General features: G+C 39.7%; 1 protein-coding gene across 2 annotated transcripts in view; it reads right to left on the reverse strand.

The window, feature by feature from the left end:
- Positions 1 to 7,719: 7,719 nt before the first annotated feature.
- LOC102314427 (fibroblast growth factor 14) overlaps positions 7,720 to 22,042 on the reverse strand; it is a 71,420-nt gene continuing 57,097 nt past the window's right edge. For both annotated transcript variants that reach the window (XM_005920076.3, XM_005920078.3), the window contains exons 4-5: positions 15,053 to 15,251; positions 7,720 to 14,944 (exon numbers count right to left, since the gene is read on the reverse strand). In XM_005920076.3, the coding sequence (XP_005920138.1) occupies positions 14,796 to 14,944; positions 15,053 to 15,251 (348 nt within the window). In that variant the 3' untranslated portion in view covers positions 7,720 to 14,795. The remainder of the gene's footprint in view (positions 14,945 to 15,052; positions 15,252 to 22,042) is intronic.

A 22,042-nucleotide genomic window follows, 5' to 3' on the forward strand; every position in this document is an offset into this window, starting at 1 on the left:
GGTGGGCCGATGGTGATTTTTCATTTTTATGTTTGTTTGTTTGTTTTTGTAACGGTATAAACAATGAAAGGTGGTGGATTAGCCAATTGGTCATGATCAACTCTGGGCTGGATCAATTACAATACATCTGTATTGAGGGGAAAAGGAACGTGAATTGTCCCGGACTTCAGCTAGAATGGAAAAAGACACAAAGCTGGAGTTATTCTGTCTTTACACTGTCAGCTGCCTCTTCTTCTGTCATTCTCTCCCCTCCCTCTCCTGTTGCTACTTCAATCATGAAACTGAATCATGAAATGATCAGCTGATCATCTCTCTCGTTTGTTTATCGCCCACTTTGCCCAAAATAGGAAACCAGCGGATGTCGCGCTAAACAACAGCAGCATGTTTAAGCTTGATCAGCTGATGTTAGAATTTATTTAATATTACTTTCTAGTATCAGCCGATGTTTGCTTGAGCCACAGCTGTAAAAGCTGCTGGTCATGATATCGGTTTGTATATGTGGTGAGAGGGAAACATGAAGGTGATACAAATCATACATATATACCAACAAGACAGTGTACATCACTGTCACAACAGCGATTGTTTTTGTTCAAAGACTTTATGGTTTTTCCTTTAATACCTGGTGGTGCAGTCGGCTGATTTCTTGTCAGTTCAGCCTTATATATTATGTTTAACCCGAGTGACCACCCGGTCAGCTGGTGGGTAACAGGTTCTCCGAAAACATTAGAGCACTTATGCAAATATGTGATGTCTTGATAAATCGAGCAGATATTTGAAGTTTACACAGCACCATTCTCGCATGAAAATATCTTAAAAGTTTATTTTGTGACCCAGAAAGAGTAATATTTCAAACTCCGCCACTCTGTGTTCCGTGTTGACAGCCTCGTTTGAGTTTTGGGCGAAATGGATTCTGGGATATTGCATTTCGTCATTTCGAGCTGTTTGGAGACCAAAACAGCCAATTAGATTTTTTCGCATCCAAGTCTGTGATTGGCTGGTTTTGTGGCACACATATAACGGAGTATAGAAAGAGTTGAGCGGGCACGGGCAGAAATGTTGAGAGCGCAAGCAACACATTGCGAAAGTGCAAAAACTGAGCGAGAGGGGCTGCTAGTTTTTTATGTGCGCTTCTGTTTAAACTTTGAAAGTTTCATAACAAACAATGTGGAAGTGATCATTTTAACATTATGTACTGTCTCACACACACACACACACACACACAGCTGCACTTCTTTTCCTCTCAGCTATGATGCTTTCTCGGTTGCCATGGTTGCCAACAAGTATCTCTGGTGCCCAGCAGAAATGGCCTCTGATTGGCTGATCAGTATTCAGATAGCATGCTTGCTTGGCTGGATGCTACCCTACCCTGCTCCGTGCATGTGTGTGTGTGTGTCCATCAAATGTCACTTATCACCTGAGAGATGAATTATTCCATCCTCTCCTCTTTCTCTTTCTTCAATCAACTTTTCCTTTCCTTTTCTTATTATGAAGACGAAGAGAGAGAGGGAGGACTGAGAAAGAGAAGAAAGATGGGTAAAAAAGGGGAATGAAGTGGGGAAGAGCAAGAGCAGCAAAGAGATGACAAGAGTGAGTGACAGCAACTGTATGACAGGTAACACTCTGAAGACTTTGATCTATATGCTTTCGGTCAGAGGAGGCTTAGATTGTCAATGAAAACTGGGTTTTCAAATATAACGAAGAATCTGGATATTAATACACATGAGTAGCAGTGTGTTATATATTATGATCATCATCCTGGGCCTCACTGGGATGTTTTTGTGTCCTGGGATAATCTAAAGAGAGCCCGGAGAGTGAGAGAGAGAGGGAGAGAAAACAACATCAGTCAAATGGTGATAAAAAGAGTATGGGGTTTGATCTTAACCTTTCAGAGTGACTGACAGCAGCCTGGTTGCCATGGGGATATAATGAAACCACAGACTGTCATTATATAATGCGGCTGTTGTGTGAAAACCTCACAATGTTGCTCTATCATACTTCATATTTCAGTGAAATTAATGGATCGCACATTCCTCTGTTCTCGGGAAATTCCTACCGCAGAACAGTGCCGGGGAACTGAAAACAAACACTGTGGGTTAAAGCTCCAGGCTGCCCTCCTTTGCTCAGTTTCACAGTTGTTGACAGCTTAGGGGATGCAAGGTTTTCACGTGACAGGCAGCAGCAGCAGAGAGGGGCATTGCAGCTTCAAGTGGCCATGATTGCAATGGAAACCGTCTATGACGCACGCCTGTGTGTGTGTGTGTGTGTGTGTGTGTGTGTGTGTGTGTGTGTGTGTGTGTGTGTGTGTGTGTGTATGTGTGCGTGTGTGTGTATGTATGTGTGTACTGGAGTGCCTGTTGTCTTTGATGATAATGAGGCAGACAGAAACAGGCTCTCAAGTGAGTTTTCATTGCCACCTCAAACACACAATGCTGCATACTATCCCTGCACGTGTGTGGGGTGTGTGCGTGTGCGTGGCAGGCAGATAAGAGACCGAAAATCCCAACTCGATGCTGTTTTAATGAAATTAATCAAAAAGGACGGGAAATCGAAACATTTCGTGTTATGTGATAACAAAATGCCATTTTGCTTTCTGGCTATAATTGGCTGCTTTTTAATAAGAGATTACTGCTCTGCCATTTTGCTTTGTGAATAATGGAGTTTTACTTTAGCTGGTGGCCAGCGTGATTTCATAGGGTTTGGGTCGAGACACATTTATTGGGTCCACTCATAATTTATCCATTCAGCTATTTATTTGTATATGTCTAAACATGTGTTAAAACTTTTAAATTTAAGCATCTTTTCATTTCATTTCATTTCATTTCTTTATTTATTTCACACTTGGTACAACAATTCAAACAAACCAACCACACTTTCTATCAAAAAGCACTACAACCATGTGTGAAAAGGAGCAGGAAGAAGAAAATATTCTTATTAAACCCTGCCCCCTATCTACAATCCAATTTATATTACAAGTAGGCACCAAAAATCAGGGAACAAACTAACATTAACATTTATCTCCGGTCCTAACCTAAACCAAACAACAAATTTACAATCAGAATATACCACTCCACATAATAACAAGGAGAAAAATAAAATTAAAATAAATAAAACAAAAAATTATAATGGATCCTTTTTCAATGAACTCCAATTTCATTCGCATTCTTCATATTGAGTTATCGTTTTAAGCATGTAACACTTTTTAAAACAATGTAAATTTATACAATTCTTTAAATTATAATGAAGTGAGTTCCACAGTCGTATACCCCTAACCTCATCAATCTTTGTGTAGTCCTAGCTAGCTGATGCTTAAAATAAAATTTCCTTCTGCTATCTTCTCCCTCTGAGCACAATAAAAATACTCTTTGTAACTTAAAGGGCAAAATATTATTTTTAGCCTTAAACATAATTAATAGTGTCCGTAATTTCACCAAATCTCCTAATTTTAATAATTTCGATTTTATAAAAAATTTATTTGTATGTTCTCTATATTTAACATTATGAATCATTCGTATCACTTTCTTCTGTAATAAGTTTAGAGGTTTTATAGTATTCTCATATGTATTCCCCCAGACTTCAATACAGTAACTAAAATATGAGAAAAACAATGAGAAATATAAAATGCGCATTGTTTTATAGTCTAATAAATCTCTTACATTTCCCAAAATATAAATGTTTTTAACCATCTTCTTTCTAATATACTCAATATGTGATTTCCACGTCAAATTTTCATCTACTATTACACCCAAAAAACGAAATTCAGTAACTCTATCAATCAATTCTCCACCAATGGACATAATGACTTCATCCTCCTTTACACGATTGCCAAATATCATGAATTTCGTTTTTGTCAGATTCAAAGATAATTTATTTACATCAAACCATATTTTTAATCTTAACATCTCAGAAGTCATAATTTCAACCAAATCTTTCAAATTCTCTCCAGAGCAATAAAAATTTGTGTCATCTGCAAATAAAATAGAATTTAACCTTTTTGATACGTCACAGATATCATTAATATATAAATTTAAAAGTTTAGGTCCCAAAATAGAAACTTGAGGAACGCCACATACAATCTTCAATCTTTCAGAGGTGTTACTGAGATAATGTACATATTGCGACCTATTTTCTAAATAACTCCTTAACCAAGTCAATGCCACTCCTCTCACACCATAATTATACAATTTAGAAATCAAAATAGAATGTTGTAACGTATCAAAAGCTTTTTATATACATGTCACTCACAGTTACCAAACCTTTAACCTAAGTATTAATACAATTTAAAGGGGCTAGACAATTCTGTGTAAAATGCTTCACACGCCCCTCATTTCTTCATATTTTGCTAGAAAAATGGGAACTAGGGCTAACTATATGTGGAAATACAGTATATAAGGCAAAAACAGAGGTTGAAATATCTGTAAACAATCTTAGGGCTTCTTGAAGGACATTCAAAGCTCTTCTTTGGATGTTTCTGCCCTTTGTTCTATTCCCTTTTAACATGATCCCACACTGCTTCAGTGATGTTGAGGTCCAGGCTCTGGGGAGGCCAATCCATGATTGAGATCATTGTCATGCTGACAAAATAAGCTGGTGCTTGATCCTTTGATCTCTTGATCTTTGATAAGATCTCCAACACCAAAGGCTGAAATGCAGCACAAACCATGATTTAGTCTCCACCATGCTTTAGAGATTGCTGTAGACACTGTTGTGATATTATGTACATATTGAAGACAATTTTAACCAAAACCTTTCAATTTGGATTCATCACTCCATCAGGCCTGTTGCCACTGATTGCAGTTCTTGTGTAATTTCGCTTACTATTCCTAGAACCAGTTCCGATAGTCACAGTGGAAGGTTTCACAATAGATGGATCAACGGAAGTGCCAGATAGCTTTCTTTTTTCACCACTTTCAGATAATCAGATAATCTCCTATGATAACATCAAGACCACTTTAAATAGTCACAAGGAAGTTTATAGATATTTTTCATTAAAGGAGAAATTAGCTACAGGGGCCAAACTCTATTTTCCTACCAGTCTGCAAACATCTTTGTTGCTGCTTCAGAGTTTAGAATTTTAGCATGGGAGGCTGTGGGAACCTAAATAGCCATCCAAGGAATCGTAGTGTTTGGCGGGTTCTTTGTTGGCTTTTTTCCACATTGTTGTCACTTAATATTTTCAGAACTAACACTTAAAAACAAGCACGAGCTTCATAAATAAACTGAATGGTATAATGATCAAAACCCTTGTTTATATATATCTAGGCCTCATCATCAACTTCATCCAGGATAAACGCGAAAAAGAGGAAGATGGATGTTTCCAGAATGCAGACGACACTTCCTCCAGGTAAGGTAATATCAATAAAGCAGGATATGTTATCTCATCCTCACAAGATAAAACGCTCCATGCTGAGGTCCACGCTTACAGATACATGAAGATGGAAGAAATCCAAACGAGCAGCTAAATCTGATCTTACTATCGCTTTGCTCATATTTAACTAGTCTAATTGAATTTATCTGCAGAGTGATGAATTACACAGTGCGGTACCATGAAAGCACGGAAGTCAAAGCCTAAATTTATGCAGGGGGCCTCTGATTTCACCACGAAAGAAAGCCTCAATGTCACTGCGCACATGAGAATATTCCAGATAGTGCAACAAAATGCCTAAAAAATAATAATAAATAACTATGGTGTGATGGAAGAAATATTATTAAGTCCAGAGTCTTAATCATAGTTCTAAAAAGAAACTTGCGTGGAATTAGAACGAGTTTCAGCTTGAAGGAGAGCTGAAGTTGCAGTTTTTTAATGCTATAGTTAAAGCTGGAGAGCTAACCCCTAATTAAGCACCGTGTTATTCTTCAGAGAACACTTCATTTACATTACATTTACATATGCAAATTATAATTATATCCACTTAATTACAGTATTTGCTTGTTCATCTGCTATTTAGAGGAGGCAGGTGATGCAACGTGTGTGTGTGTGTGTGTGTGTGTGTGTGTGTGTGTGTGTGTGTAATATCTGTCAACCTGCAGTATCTGTCTGTGTCTATCTGTCTTTCCAGCTATCTGTCTGACAGTGGAGCACTTCAGTGGTACTTCCATTAAAGTCTGCATTGTAGACACTGAGTGATGGTAATTCTGTGTGTGTGTGTGTGTGTGTGTGTGTGTGTGTGTATCTGTCTCCAAGGCTGATCTGGCAGCCAGGAAGCAAGTAGCCCCCAAGGCTCTGGGTTTATTTGTTTGAGGTCATTTAATTAATTATAGGTTTGTAGCAAATTCAAATTCTCGTGCTAGACGTTCTTTTTGTCTCGTTTTCCTTTTTTCTCAAAAAAAATATGAGACTGGTTTGCGTAAAGGAGAAAAACCGCTTCTTCTGACATTTACTGATCACAGCTTAATGAAATTCGGGGAACAACAACAGAATTGAGGTGGCGGCAGGTGTTCTGCGATGTCTGCGTACTCCACATCTTACTTTCATGATGATGACTCAAAAGTATTCACACATACTGACGTCTAGGCCGGTCCCACACCTCCGAATCGATGTATTTTGAATGAGCCAGTGTTTTCTGGTCTGAAAGCATTGCATCTGAAGCATTTGCATCAGGCTGAGCACCAGAGACCAAGCGTTTATAATTTTTAAAAAAAGTGAAACAGGCAGTTTTGCAGGAGAATTTTAGTTCAGACATGATGTAAAACAGGCTTTTGTATTTTCACATTCTTCTAGATGAAGGTGGGAATCATCAGACAGTCACAATAAAATATTACTGCAATTTAAAAAAAAATTTCAATATCCTACAAAAAATGTCCTCAAAGGTAAACTTCACCAATATCTTTTTTTATCCAATAAGAACGTTATCTCACTTCACTTATTTTTTGGCTGAAAAATGAGACTGTTAGTAAAACCTGCTGTAAATGTTGCCATAACACAGTCAGTCTGTGATTGAATGTGTCAAGTTGGCAATTGCATGCAATCTGTTTCTGATAATTCAGCAATTAACTCAAAACTCATATCTGTTGTTGTCTCCACACACAGAAATTCACATTTAACTATTACATTTGCACTCAGCAACCTCCCTATTTCACATGACCATAACCAGAATACAAACAGTTGAGTCGAGTCCCCTCGAGTTGTGTTCATAGACAAGGATTCATTCACACTGATGGCAACATGTTGGCAATCTGTCTGCATTTATAAAATAGACATTTGAAAAACTCTTTGTGAGCGATTGCAGTCAGCCCAAGTCAGACTGCAACTGGTTGCAGAAAGGTTGCCTCATTTTAGGCGACCTGTGCAATCGCCTCAAGCTCCAGGCAACCATGTAGTCCAAATGAGTTGCAATTGGTTGTATGTATATAATTACAATGACCACTGGTTTATTTATTTGTTTACTTTTTGTAGAGATTGCTGTCCTGTTTATACTTCTGTGCTGAATTAGCAGACTGCTTTGTCAAGCTAAGTGTTTCCAGCGTTTGATGGTTTACGTTACCTGAGGATGGTGGAGCCCTCTTGTTTGTAGTATTTTAATTTATTAAATAAAAATACAGATAATTGGTGTCCCAAGTATTCATACAACATTGCCATTCTAAAAAAATATCGCAGTGGTGGTGTATCGATCCCTCCCCAGTATTAAGGGGCTTTTATAAATTAATGTAAACACAGTGGACTGAAATGTGAGAAATCAATCAAAGCATTTAAAATCAATCAATGAATCAGCCCAGTCACGCTTCCTTTCTATAAATCCTTTATTCAATATCTTTGTTTTCATTGTGTATACAATGGATTGGACACAAACTGTACAGTGCAGACAAACTCTGTTTGCATAAGATATATTTATACATATATATATATATATATTTATATATGTAAAGGTAACTGTACATTTACTGACAGACAGAGGAATCTCCTTTAAAGTTAGCACGAGCTGCACTTTGCTTTTGGCTCATAGCCTGCATGGCTTGCACTGGGGAGATACAACCGGCTGTGGTTTTGTTATTCTTCATCTTAACTTTGCTTTTATGTGAGTTACATCTGTTCAACTTAGTAAGTGTATATACACGCTCTTGCTGTTTCAAGGCTATCAGTGGGAAAAGCCTGGGTAGTTTAGTCACTAATTGGCTCATAAAATATGTTTTATTTGATTCAAAAAAGTAAAAAGAAAATAACTAACTGCATGAAAAGAATGTAACTGCATGAAAAGCTGTTGTCTTTGTGACTTCAGAAAAAAGCAGCACCAGCTGGGTGCCAGGTAACATAGAGATGATATATTCTGACTAAGAAAGGTGTTTTTTTAGAGCCTGGCCTCTGAGTATACTCACACACCACAATCCAGCCACTGAGTGAGGAAGAAAATCTTCTGAGTCAATTCTGGCTTTGCTATTTTCGAGTCACAGAAGATTACTGTGTTTTAGGAATAGGGGGAACAGTTTAACTAAAACAACCTAATCTCTAATCTGCCATCGCTATTAAAAGCAAAGGCACTCATTCAACAATCTTATTTTCATGTCACAACTGTAACGTTTCTTACTCTCAGGCATTGAATTAAATATTGATGGCCTGCTTAAAGTATTAAGACTAAGACTTGCATTAGTGTAACAATATTAGTGAAATTGCAATGATGGATAGTGTTTAAAAAAACAAAACAATATTTCTTTGTGAGTCGTCTCTGATGCCACTGGAAACTGATCCTATAATACTTAATAAATGACCAGTGCTAACCGACGGCAGGGATGAGCCAGAGGCAATGCTTCACCGGTGCTACGCTGTAAATGTTTGTTTTGTTTCGAGAGCACATTTCCTACATAACCACATGCATTAGCCCCCATCGTCTTTCCTCTTTTGAAAACCATGCAACAGGTGGAGAAACTGTCCAAACAGAGAGAGTGAGAAAGACTGGGGAGGGTGGAGGAGGACCAGGAATTGGGGGGGTGGTTGTGGAGGGATAAGTTCTCTGGCTGCATGATTACAAGACGAGCAGAGAGCGAAAGCTAGCATAGTTACAGTGAACAGAAGATTGGGGATCAAAGGATAATTGAAAAGTAAAATAGGATGAGGAGTGACTATCTGCTGCGTGTGTGGGATGAGAGTGTTCAGAGAAAGAAACAGCTGGGAGGAGAGCGCGTTTACTGTCTCGTTGCAGATTCAGATGTAATAAGGCAGTCTTTTGTAAGAGGAATAAAGTAGAACAGAAAAAAAGAAACCTGAGGGAGACAGGCTACATCAGGAGTACAGTGCTAGCCATTACATGTTCCTGTGTCTCTAAAGTGCACCTGCACCGCAGTGGTCGAGTCACAAAAGCATTTTTTTCTTTTTTGCCCTGCTATGTCTCGTCTTGTTTTGTTTTTTTCCAGAAGCTACAGTTCACAGAGGACAAAGTAAGATGGCTACATGTGTACCTGCCACAAGAACACGAGCGGTACTGGTACGTGGAAATTAAAAATGACCCGGGCTGTCGCGATTGCTCGCTTCTAATTAAATCAGATACTCTCTTCCTGTGCTGAGACGCCTGCTAGACGTTTCGTGACTGTAGCCCCGCTACACGGCTACCCACCCGGTGGAGAGGAATCTCTCACTGAGAAGCTGACAGTAATTGTGCCTTCGTTGTTTGAACCAGGAGCTGTGATTACCAGCCTGGAAACACTATTGAAGCTCTATATTTGGTCAGTAGCCAGGAAACTGGGCCATTTTTCGGTGGCCTCAGCCATCATTAATTCTTGAGCATGTCCCGTAGATCTTTAATAGCTGCTTTCACAGGATGGGACCCCTGCTGGTAACCTAACAAGCTCTCTGAATAGAGGAAGGTTCGGTTCCCTCTCTAAGTCGATCTTTTTCCCCTCTGCCAGCAGCGAAGCGCAAATTAGTCGCTTGACAATAATTCAATGAAAAGCAGCTGCTGTCCTGGAGCCTTGTTACCAGTTGTATCTCCTAATGGTTGTTAAGTACAAAAACATCGTCCTCTATAGCGCCATTAAAAAGGTTCTGCTTTGACACAGGCAACACCGGACACATTAAGAAATAAAAAAGGGAGTTCACAGACCTGATTGTCAGGGTTTATTTTTATTTTTATTCTTTTTTTAAACCTTTTTTTTTTATTACTAACCCCTAGTGTGACACGACGAGTAGTCAATAAACGATACATCCACGTTTCTTCGATGTGAGACGAGCACAACACCAGTCAAAGACGTCTTCCTTATCAACAATATCCAAAGTAACGTCAGGCAGAGCAGAGCTGGAGTCAAACCACTCTGAGAATTTGGGGAAATCTTCAGTAAACCTTGGCGAATTCCAGGAAGGCTGAGGGTTTAACACAAATCTACAGCCGCCCTGCAAGCTCACAGCTCTCTTAGCTGGAGATGAATGAGAGGCACTCATTTAGCTAGCTATATATATATATATATATATAATGTATATATATTTTTTACCTCATAACCTGCACATGTACTTGCAGATTTTCAGTATCAAGATTACAGTTTGAAACACGACATGACAAAGAAACATCTCTCTCTTTTTTCATTTGGCTCAATAAGACTTCTTTTTTTTTAACTAATGTTTTTCTTTCAAAACAGCATTTAAGGGCTGAGAAATTACACCTGCATCACCACATAGACTGGATAAGTTTATGTAACGCTGGTCAGCCACACATACTGGAACATGAAGGCAACAGCTAATGAGATCAGGGAAGGAGAGAAAAAACGTGGCGTATGTGAGGAAAAAAAAATCTGAAAATTAGAAACACTGTGAGCTGTCTAGTGTTTTTCACAGTCTCTTCAGTCACAGAGGGGATCTTCTGCACAACGCAGCGAGACGACTTTTACACCAGCTCTGCGTTTCGTTCGCTATGGCGACACATACCTGTTGCTGAGGCCGCAGATTCGGGGCCAGCGCTCGTTTGATGTAGGTATTGGGCTTGGTTCGTGTCGGCAGGCTGCTGAACAGTGGTTCAGTCGCGTGATTAACGTGCAAAGCGCTTGTTCCCCCCAAAACACTGGGACTCAACGCAACAGGGAGAGAGAGCACAGTGTCTGTTTTCATTGATTAAAAGCAGACGCACTGCAATCCTGAGCCTCGCAGAAGATATTCATTTGCATGCCTCATTGTCACTGAACGCTAATTTGAAGTGTTGGATCTCAGCGATGTGACCAACTACTTAGTGTAACTTCTCGAGGAGTTAATTGGCATCTAGTGTTGCCGTCACAAGAAAGACGAGTAAACAGAAAGGCTGGCAGCCTGAACAGGATTCAGGCCCAGAACAGACTGGCGCCATGTTGACAGTCACAGTGAGAGGGCGAAGCGGGGGGAATCTATTTGGTTTGATCTCTTTGATTTTCTACCTTGTACTGTCGTTCTTGAGTGTTTCGATTTTTACAACCGTTTTATTCAACGCTGGGATTGATGCATGCTGTTTGGTGGGGGGTTTTATTGTGTTCTAAACAAACGACCTTTTTTCCCACACTTTAAGTAAACTACACAGATTTCTGAAGGCCATTGCGCAGGCTGATTTAAAGCCACTGTGTGTAAATGTAACAGCCAAAAACAAACATTTCTCCTGCCCGATTATGCAGCGCTGATAGGCAGTTTGCTTGGATCTTCACACATCCAGCGTTGACACACAGATCTGCAACCAGAGGTGGAAGGTAAACACATGCTGCATATTTTAATAGACTTAAAGGGAACCGATCATGCTTTTCCTTATAATCTGTTATATTCAAATGCTGTTACAGTGGAGTATGTTCACATCGAACACGGTCGGAGCTTCAAATAAATAAGTTAGTGTACGCAGGAGTGAAAAACTCAGGCGCACAGCTCTGGAACCAGTAAACAAGGGGCAGCCAATCAGAAGGAAGTTGGCTTAAAGGAGGAGCTAAAACAACTGCCTTCAGACACTGGATTAACTAAAGGGCAGCAAATAAGCATTATTTTGAACAGTATTTCATGCAAAGCTAAAAAAAATAAAGCTGGAAATAACCTTAACACGCCCACTTTAAACATTTCAGAGAAAAATCTTCTTCTCCTTATTCCACCACATTTATTTGGAATCTGTTAGCTCTCGGATAACGAGTTTACATTACAAAGATTACACTATAAGCCTTATAAAACATATCGTAGGCTAAATTACTTGAGAGGTTTTTTTCTTACTTTTAATTATAAGTGCCTCATTTTAGCTTCGTTCGTGTAATTACTGTCGGCCCGACATTTCCAAAACATCATCTTCTTTCCCAGCCCATTCATCACACAGCCCAGAGTTATTTTGTGGCTCTTGATGTTTAAAAACCAATAAACTTCTGGACTCAGCTACAATGGCACTTAAACATTGAGGCAGAGGTAACTAGTGACTAATATGAATTTCAGGGCCATTTTTTTTTTTGATAACAAGAATTTTTATTTTATGATGACTGAACCTTTTGCAACCTTGAAGTCCTTGTACTTGGACCAGACACAATCTGTTATGAAACTAAAGCTGGCACACTGAAGAGGACCCGCTAATGCTATTATGACTAAAACTCAAGTGGCTGATTTGTTGTGCCTAATTTCTGTTTGTGTGAGTTGAGAGGTTTTAAAATGTGTTTAATAACTCTAAATAATTGTTTACTGACTCACTGTTATAATCCTACAGTTTAGGTTATTTTTTTAAAATCACAATGAAAACTGATAATAAAGACACGAAGACCTGCGAAAACCCTGAACGAGTTCATTATAACGCAGAGCCTCATATTCACCCTTTGATGGCAGAAGTCTATCACTTGGACTTAAGCGGACCCTTGCAGTATACTTAGCTGATAGTACACTTGTATCATTGTTTATAATTTGTGTTTAGCAATTTTTTTCATTGAACCAACTTCACAGTGCGTTTTTGTTAAATTCTCGGAAGAATCTAAATGTTCGACTAATGCAAAAGACCCTTGGCAATACCAAAGCCAGTATAAAAGACGGACTTAGCTACTGTTACGTCCCCCAATGCTCAGTAAAGTCTTGCTTTAAAGCCTCAAGCTGAATGTTTTTACCGTCACTGCGTCTTGGTGACAACAAGGCGCAGATCTGGCTGTTGTTTACTGGATCAGTTGCTCACTGGCTAGTGACTTGGCAATCACCAGCTGTTAGCCAATGAGCTGACCAGGGTAATCATCCTAACTCTAGAAATGACCATAATTGACAAAATGGAAAATGGTGTTTTATTTAGCGTGACCTGAAAGCACATAAAGTCATCAGGTAAGTGTTTACAGTGGTCACAGACCAAGAAAGCCAGGGCCTGTTTTCCCGTAGATTTCTATACAGCCAGAAGTCGTTTTGCAACCAGACGAGTTGCCCCCTGCTGGACATTAAAAAGAGTACAGGTTTCTAAGGCACTTCTGCGTTTGCTTCGTTTTTCAGACCCAGAAGCTACATCCATATTTTTTACTGGCTTTTGGCAACACTTCCTGATCTAGACCTGGCCTTGGTTCCGACACACCGGGGTAGTCAAGCAAGAGATGTTCAAGTTCTACACACAGTGGCTTTAACATCAGTTACCCTGTTCAGTATTCCTAATTCCTGCTTTTGTTTTCAAGTACATGGGAAGGCAATTGAAAAATAAAATAAAAATAAAAGTTCTACCAGGCTTATAGCGCCATCCGACCAGTCTAGAATATCTGCTACTCTATGTAAACACTGACTGCTACCATGCTGCTTAGACACCAGCATGCCTCCAATACTCTCTGTGCTGCTACAAACAAGGAATTTGTGTAAATCGTTCTCCTTTCAATACTCAGCTACATGCTGATTTGAGCAACTCGATGCCTAAACTCTTCATTTATCAGCCGACCTCCTCCTCTCCTGAGCTGCACTTATGTCAGCGATGTGGAAATCATAGCATTTGTAAAGGAACCAAAACAACAGAAAGGGGTGGGGGTGTAAGACACAGAGGTAGAAACTCAAATCCGATTTACGTCTGTACAGCAGTGTAGCTCAAAAATCACTAGTGCTTTGTTTGTTTAGAATAATAACTGAGAAACAGAGAGTAAAAGAATACTGAGAAGTCAAACATGCTTTAAGCTATGTGGTCATAAATGACAAGTCTCTCTTTATTATGTGATCAAAAGTAGGGACAGGTGAACCGGTGCGTTTACCTTGTATTTAGTGCATTCGGCAATTTCCAAGCACATGTCCCCGTGTGCTTAGTACAGAATGTCCTGTGCCAAATCTTAATTGATCGATGACTAAGCGTCCTCTGAATCATCAGTGTTTGGTTTAAGGTGTTCTCTTCGCCCAATGTTTGCTGATGCTTTTAATCTGTTCCTTATTTACTCAAAGATCGAACCCGAACGCGTGGTCGATTTCTGTGGGGAGGCTGCGCTGCGTGCATGTGTGTCTGTGGCCACCAGCAAGCGAGCGAACCAGGCAAAGGAAAAAACAGAAAAGGAAAAAGAGGGTGCGGGGACGACGACAGCCTCATTCTTACAGATTGTCACAGAAAAATACCGGTGAGGACGTCATTTTTTTCAGATTTCTGTTTGTTTTGTTTAGATTTTAAGTCCTGCTTTCTGCCATACGATGAGGACATGCTACTGTCCTCGTTCAGAAATATCAGTCAGACATCAGCCTGATTTTACTGTCTTCCTTCTCCCCTTTTCCCCCCGCCGTCAACTGCAGCGTGGTCTCTACAGGCCCCCCTGGTGAGGCTGGACGTGTGGTCCCACTGTTGTTCATTTTGTTACCTTTTTTGTTGCAGTTTTTGTTTTTTTGGAGAGCGCAGCAGTGGGGGTGGGGGCGAGTTTGTGGCTTCTCCTGGCCTCCCGTCAGCCAGGCGAGGTGAAAACAGGGAGCGGGGTTATGTCGCCTCCTTGTCAGGTTTGTTGACTGGTTTGCCGCCATTCATGACTACCGGTTCAGTGGTTGTGCTTTTGGATGGCGGGCACCCGACCAGTTTAGGAACTGCCTCTCCTACATCGTGTAACGAAGGCTCTCGGTACATTGCAACTGCAGGGGAGGAGCAAAGGAAAAGCAGAAGGACAGCGTGAAGAGAGACAGAGGATATATGTCTATGTATACATATATAAAGTGAAAATAAAAAGCCCAGTTTGTTACCTTCTATGGGTTTAGGCAGGAAATGTGCTGCTGGTTTGGTCTTTTTGACCCTGTTGCCCTTCATGACCTGTCCCTCTTTATTGAGGCCAAGAAACCAGGCCCGACCCGACTCTTTCTGCCTGTAGAGCATCGAGCTGTAGATAACATAGTAGTTCTCGAACACCGACTCCTTAAACTTGCACTCCGCCGTGAACAGTTCCTGAGGGAGACAGAGACATAAGAAAATATCGATCACATTACTTTACCACAGTTTGTGAGCCACGTTTTCTTTCACAGTGCTGAACTCATGAAATATTTATGTTTTCTACACTATTAAACCAAATTCTGAACTGAAATGGTATCAGAATAAAATAAACGAACTGATGAAATAGCTGCACACATAGTGTATGTATGCATCACTGTTACAGAAAACTTAATTTACAGTGGTGTTATATTTGCTTTCGGTTTAAAAGGGAAAAAGAAAAAGTTTTTAATGAGAGTCTACCGAGATGTCTCTGTGTATATAGTTGTGAATGTGGGCAAATGTGAAAACTTTAGAGCAGTAAATTCCAATAAAATTGCAATAAATGTTATACTGCCTGCATTTCTATGGTTTAACTGTCTTGTTCTCTCATTTCAAGCTTAATACGGTTTTCTATTATGTGTGCTTTATGTATAGATACTACTTTGCACTGTATACTTGCTGCTATTGTCTGCGTGAGACTTTAATAAAGTTTATTATCTGTAAAGTCTCACTTCCTCACAAATTGTCCCTTTTCGACTTATTGCTTATGCTTGATCTGGCGTTATTTTCTTGCAACAGATTCTGTAGGAAAAAAAAGGAACAACCAAAGAAAGAAAAACCCGATATTGACCAGCCGCAGACAAAGAGTAGACGCACAGCACCGCCTGAATGATGTACTGCTCTAACCCGTGTCATTCTCGTTCTCCCCTGACGCTCTGGCTATGTGCACCGACAGCAAACTAAACAGATAAAAAGAAAAAGCAGATAGATTCCGGTGACACAAAGCCCCAAAGATCTCACCTCCCCACCCACATCAGCTCTGCTGTTATGTGTCAAAACTCTTTTCCATGGATGCGGGCGCCTCCAGCGGAGCATATTTCAGCCTAGAGACAAGGTGTTATTCTTACGGGGAGAAAAATCGTCTCTCCCCAGTGTGCGCTTGCACTGCCGAGTACGAATAAAAGGCAGGCTGGGATAAAACGTTACTCTTTTCTGGGGGTTTTCAGACTCAATTCAATTCAGTTTTATTTTTATAGCACCAAATCACAAAAACAATCGCCTCAAGATGCTTTATATTGCAAGGTACAATAATACAGAGAAAAACCCAACCATCAGATGACCCCTAGGAGCAAACACTTGGCAACAGTGGGAAGGACAAACTCCCTTTTTCACAGCTACAAACCTCCAGCACAACCAGGCTCAGGGAGGGGCGGGGCCATCTGCTGTTACCTATTGGGGGTGAATGGACGGAGGTATGACAAAAACACTAAAAAGACTCATATAATAATTGCAGATGACATATCAGGAGGCTCTGCTTGTTGAACCAAAGTGCTATATATTTGTTATCAACTCTGAAATTCAGTCCTTCAAATAATAGTTTGGCTTACTTGGTTTATTTTCTTTTACTCCCATTTAAACCAGGCAGGAAAAAAGCCACACATAAAAGATTTGCCTTTTTAAAGTCTTCATCCCACTGTATTTGAACATTTAGCCATCACAAAATTAATGCACCACAACAAATAAAACTGGTAACAATGTCTTCATATACAACTTCACATACAACAATTTTAGTGATGTATAATTTCTACTTGGATCTTTTACTTGATATTCTAACATGTTTATCATAATAACATAACATTTATGACCCTCACATTTTTATGAACCTCATTAATTAAAACTCATACATGCAAATTAATATTTATTTATTTATTTAGATTTTTGAATTTGTCAGAAGGCTCAATAAAAACTCCATTTTCAGAAAATATGAATTTTCAGGTGATTATCTCTTGGCTCAGGCTTTAAAAGGATCATATATCCTGTGAAATGCATATTCTTGATATTTCTTTTTTCCTTTACCCATAATCTCATAGCTCTCTGTTTTAACCTGGACTTTATTTATTATATTTATTTATTTTAGTTGTACACCGTGGGTCAGGGAGAAACCACTGTGTATGTCCTGTACGTACTACAGAACTGATTTTGATATCATAGCTGATATAAAAGCAATATGTTTCTTGCATTTATTTCTTCATTCCCTTATTTTTGCTTTATTAGAGGATTAGCAACACAAGTACTTTTCTTCTTTGTTGTATTATGTAGTTTGTAAAATATGTATATGACAGTGGAACGACTCGCCTTTGGCAAATCAAATCTATGTTTGGGGTAGAAATAAAAGTAATATCAAACCAAACCAGCATGAAATCATTTATGGAGAGCGCGCTTTCCCCTTAGGGCTGCACTTAATGATTAATCTCATTATCAGTCCATTTTTGATTAAAACTGTAGGGTTAACAGGAATGGGAGAACATTTTGCATTTTCTCGTGATAAATTAATAGAATAATACAACGGCTGTTCTTTAATCTGCTGTTTTTTAAAGCTGATCAGTTAATTGAATAATGGTTGGGAGTTTCTATAGTTCTGAGGTTCAAATGCGGAAGAAGCAAAGAAGAAGCTCCCAAAACGGTATTCACTTTATCTGTTATGTCCTTTTACTCTGTGAATAAGATTAAACTTCGATAGCCCTTGTGGGGAAATTAGAGTGATTTTCAGTCATTATATCAAAGCATGAGAGATGATTAGAAAACCAAGATTGCATATTAATATACATACCGAGACAGGGAGATGACTTGTGTCTGTGTGGCTGGAAATGGAGTGACTGAGGGTCTAAAAACCAAAACAGTGAGCTAAAGGAGGCTGAAAAGCTTTGGTGAAATTCTTCTGATTATGTGAGGAGCTTTTTTCATGGTCAGCAGCCCACTGTCTATATATATAGAATATATATTGATATATATTGACGACGATAGCTCTAACTACCTCTGTTTTACTGTAAAATTTTAATCCAAGCATTCATTTTGATTCCTCCTTGTTCAACAAGAGCACTCCTGTCTTAATCAAGCACAGATATCAATCACGCAATAATTTACAAAACGGTGCTGGAGTAATAATTTAATAAAAATAATACTAAAGCGTTAATAAACTGCACCTCGTTTGGCTGCAAAGGCTCCTGCAAACCCAAACAATCACCCCGGAGGTCCCCAGACCCCAGATTAGGAAGTGTTTGTCTAGACTGTCTCTTATTGGTTGTTGTGGGCCTTTTGCCAGAGCCACAGACACATTGTCATTCAGCTCAGGTCTGTCGGTCCGAGTCTCATAGCAACATGAGGAAGAGTGGCGACACGGTAGCCGTGGCAACCAACCAGCGCTGAGAGGGAGGGGTCAGCGGGTGGGTGGGTGTATGTCTGTGTGTGTCTGAGGGGAGGGCTGCACTAGCGAGAGAGAAACACTTGCATTGGTAATTTAACACAGTAACAATATGATGCATTTGGTGCTCTGCAACATCCACTCACGCTAACATAGGAAGACATTTAAAGTGATATGGTTTTAAAGGTACGGCGGGGAGATGCCGCCAATGCAAAACACACACTTGTGGCTCTAGGGGATGAATGGAGGGAGATGCAGGAGGGCTTGCTGGGATGTGAAATATGACTACATGATTGGCTGGTGACGAAACAAGGCAGATTATAATGAATGAATGCTCTATTTATTGGCAATCTCAGTGACACCCCTTCAGCACACAAACACAGCGCAGCAAATCAGATGCCTTCCTTTAAAATAAAGAGCATCTCCACAGAGCTGACTATTTGTGATTCTTGCAAAACACCAGCTTAATAATATATATATGTAGTCTTGACCTGCACCCTGTATTCATTATTCATTTGTTAAGTAGGGTGATCTTTGCTGGGGCGTGCAAGGAGCGGTGCCAGACACTTATTAATGTCGGTCAGTAAGGTCATACATCATTTAATGCTGCTTTTAAAATAAAAGATCCTTGACGTCTGATGGTCTGCAGCAGCAATATTTGGTCCAGTATGATTTCAGAAGACAAAAAAAGAAAAGAAGTGAAGTAGAAGGAAGACTTCATATGAAAATCTCACAGCCTTACAGGTGAGTCATGTTAACAACGCGGCCCGCCTCGAACGTGCTTCTGTCGTCATTTCTAAACAGCTATGTTCACGGGCTGCCCGCAGAAAGAAAGACAGGGAGAAAGAATGAATGGAAGGGTGGGGTGGGGTGGGGTGGAGGGGAGGGGAGGTTGGAAATTGGGACATGAAGAAGAGGGGAGAGAGAATAAATCACCAAGTGAGGAGGACGACGCCTCCTGATTGGAAAAACAGCAGGGGATTCTCTCTCTTTTACTCTCGCTCCCTTTTCTTATCTTTGTATTTCTCCCATCGCTCTCCTTTTTTTTTTAACGCTGTCATTTCTCTGCGCTCTGCAGAGATTTAGAGAAAGTGCACACACACACACACACACACAGTGCACACACACTGCACACATGCATGCACACTGTTATCATTTTTGAATAGCACGCACACACACGCATGCTAGACAGAACAGACGCCGCTTTTCAGGCCAGCCATAATCAGAGAGAGAAGAGCCCATTAACATGTTAAACATGCTGCTCAAAAACAGACTAAATTGATACAGGCAGCACTTTGTCCCTCATCCATTAAAGGCCTAAAAAATAAGGAATTCAAAATCAGACCGAGAGAGAGAGAGAGAAGCAGTCTAAAGTCTTGGCTCAGTGTAAGGCTGCACTAATAACAGAGCTTGGCACCTAGCTGATAATGCTGCCACAGCTTGACTGCTGGCCACTGGGAACTTCCCAGTAGAAACACGGGCAACAATACACCACTGTAAGTAATTACTGCATTTTACCAAAGCCTATAATCTATTGATTTGGTAGAATGAGGAACATGTACTGCTGAAGGGAGCCGACTCAAACACAGGTTAAAAGAAGACAAAGAGTGCAGACCTGTGGCTGTGGCACCTGCTACATGACTCACAGGCTTCATGATTTGCTTTTCCTGGACTGTGGGCTAAAAGACTAAAGACTGAGTGAGCAAGTTAAGAGGGATGGATCAGTATGGAGACGAGCCAAACCATTCTGTCATCGATCGAAATTAATTTAACTAGAGAATGTAAACAGAAATTACAGCCAAATATAAAAATATAGGGTTTTTAAGACTGATTCCAATGTTTCTGAATTTAAAAATCTGATATTCTGATATATCGGATGATATTTTTTCTTTCGGAAAAACAAAACATAACCAGAATTTTCTGCCGTATGTTTTGTGTTGTTATGTATTTACTCGTTAACGCTCGGTCCAGCTCTGCTCAGATCAGCTTCTTGTTGCGTTTCTGGCATTCATATTACAGGTCGTGAATATGGAAGCTGCAGAGTGCCCTCTTGTGGACAAACTATGCAATGACATCACAGATAACATGGTTGAAGGGTGTTTCTCTCTTGTCTTATTTTGTTCTTTTCATTTTCACTTAGTGGTTGTTGTAAATGCCAATACCAAGATCTAAGATATTATGATTCACACAAAGATCCTTTTCAGATAAAAGTTAAAATTTCCCACCTTATTCCGGTTATTATTTTCTTATGACATCCTCAACTCGAAATTTTGAGTTGATAAGTTGAATTCCAGATGAGCTCTGCCAATCAGGTTGTTTCCTTGTTACCCAGAAGCAGATGGCACAGATGCATGCATGCTCAAAATCAGGTAGTATCATCAGCATGAGTGAGCTACCAGTGTATAACAACCATGACTTAATCAACACCAGGTTCTTCAGCTTTGAATGCCTTCTAGCAAATGATGCCAAATTGTTGGACAGCTGGCATCTAATGCTTCCAATAACAAGGAATTAACATACTTGCACAGATATTCCTGATTGGGAGAGCTAACTCAAAATTTCGAGTTGCTACCTCGAAATTTTGACTGATTAACTCGAAATTTTAAATACCTTACTCCGAATTTTAGGTTATGGATGGCAACTTTTTTCTGTGGCGGAAACATGCTTCCAAACGTCCTCGTTAAATGTCTACTTAATCAAGTTATTTTTATTTTTATTTTTTTAATTGAATAGCCTAGTGTCATGTTTTTCATTATAACAAAAAAAATCATTAACTCTATTTAATTGTTGCCGGTGTAAAATCGAATCAACCACCACAAAATGATCATAAAATTATATTATCGAGACATCAAGTAAGTTAATGGCAGTGATTATCACCCAACATTACGGTCATTTAATTCGGTTCAAACATCATAAAAATTGTACAGTTTTATTATTACCAAATGCTGAGACACGTTGCTCGTATTTGTTCCCCCTTCTTTAACGTGAATTTGCTCTCCTTGTAACGAGACTTAATGCGACTTAGCTCAAGAAAGTTGTTTTTCATCCCAATGCGCGTGTTTGTGTGTCTGTTTGTGTGCACTGCTCAGTGAGTGGGTGTGTTTGTTTCCAACACCAGTTATTATCACAGAGCTAATTACCCACGGGAATTGTGGGTAAACAAATCATCCTAAAGAAAAGAAGCCCACAGAGAAGGAGGAAGAGGAGGAGTGGAAAGAAAAGTGTTGGCATAAGGAAACAAAAGAGCGAGGAGTGTGCTTGGGAAAGAGACTTGAAAGGATGTCCTCCAGCCCAGGCATACTGAATTACAGCATGAATCTGATTCAGATCACAGCGTTGCTCTCAGCATGTCAGCAACACCACAGTGTTCCTCAACCACTTCAGATCCGCACACCTGATCCAATTACTCTGTGATGAAAATGTGTGGCTCTTAATTGGATCAGGTGTGTTAGAGGCACAGCAACAACCACAGCACAGGCTCCTGTTAGGGAGGACTAAATATTCCTTTCCTTCTCTTCTGTCATATTTATATTATTACAATGGTTGATGTTCATATTGAATATGG

Source organism: Haplochromis burtoni, unplaced genomic scaffold (genome assembly GCF_018398535.1).
Source record: "Haplochromis burtoni strain Fernald_Lab_line unplaced genomic scaffold, NCSU_Asbu1 Contig_40, whole genome shotgun sequence".
In the NCBI taxonomy this organism is placed as follows: Eukaryota; Metazoa; Chordata; class Actinopteri; order Cichliformes; family Cichlidae; genus Haplochromis; species Haplochromis burtoni.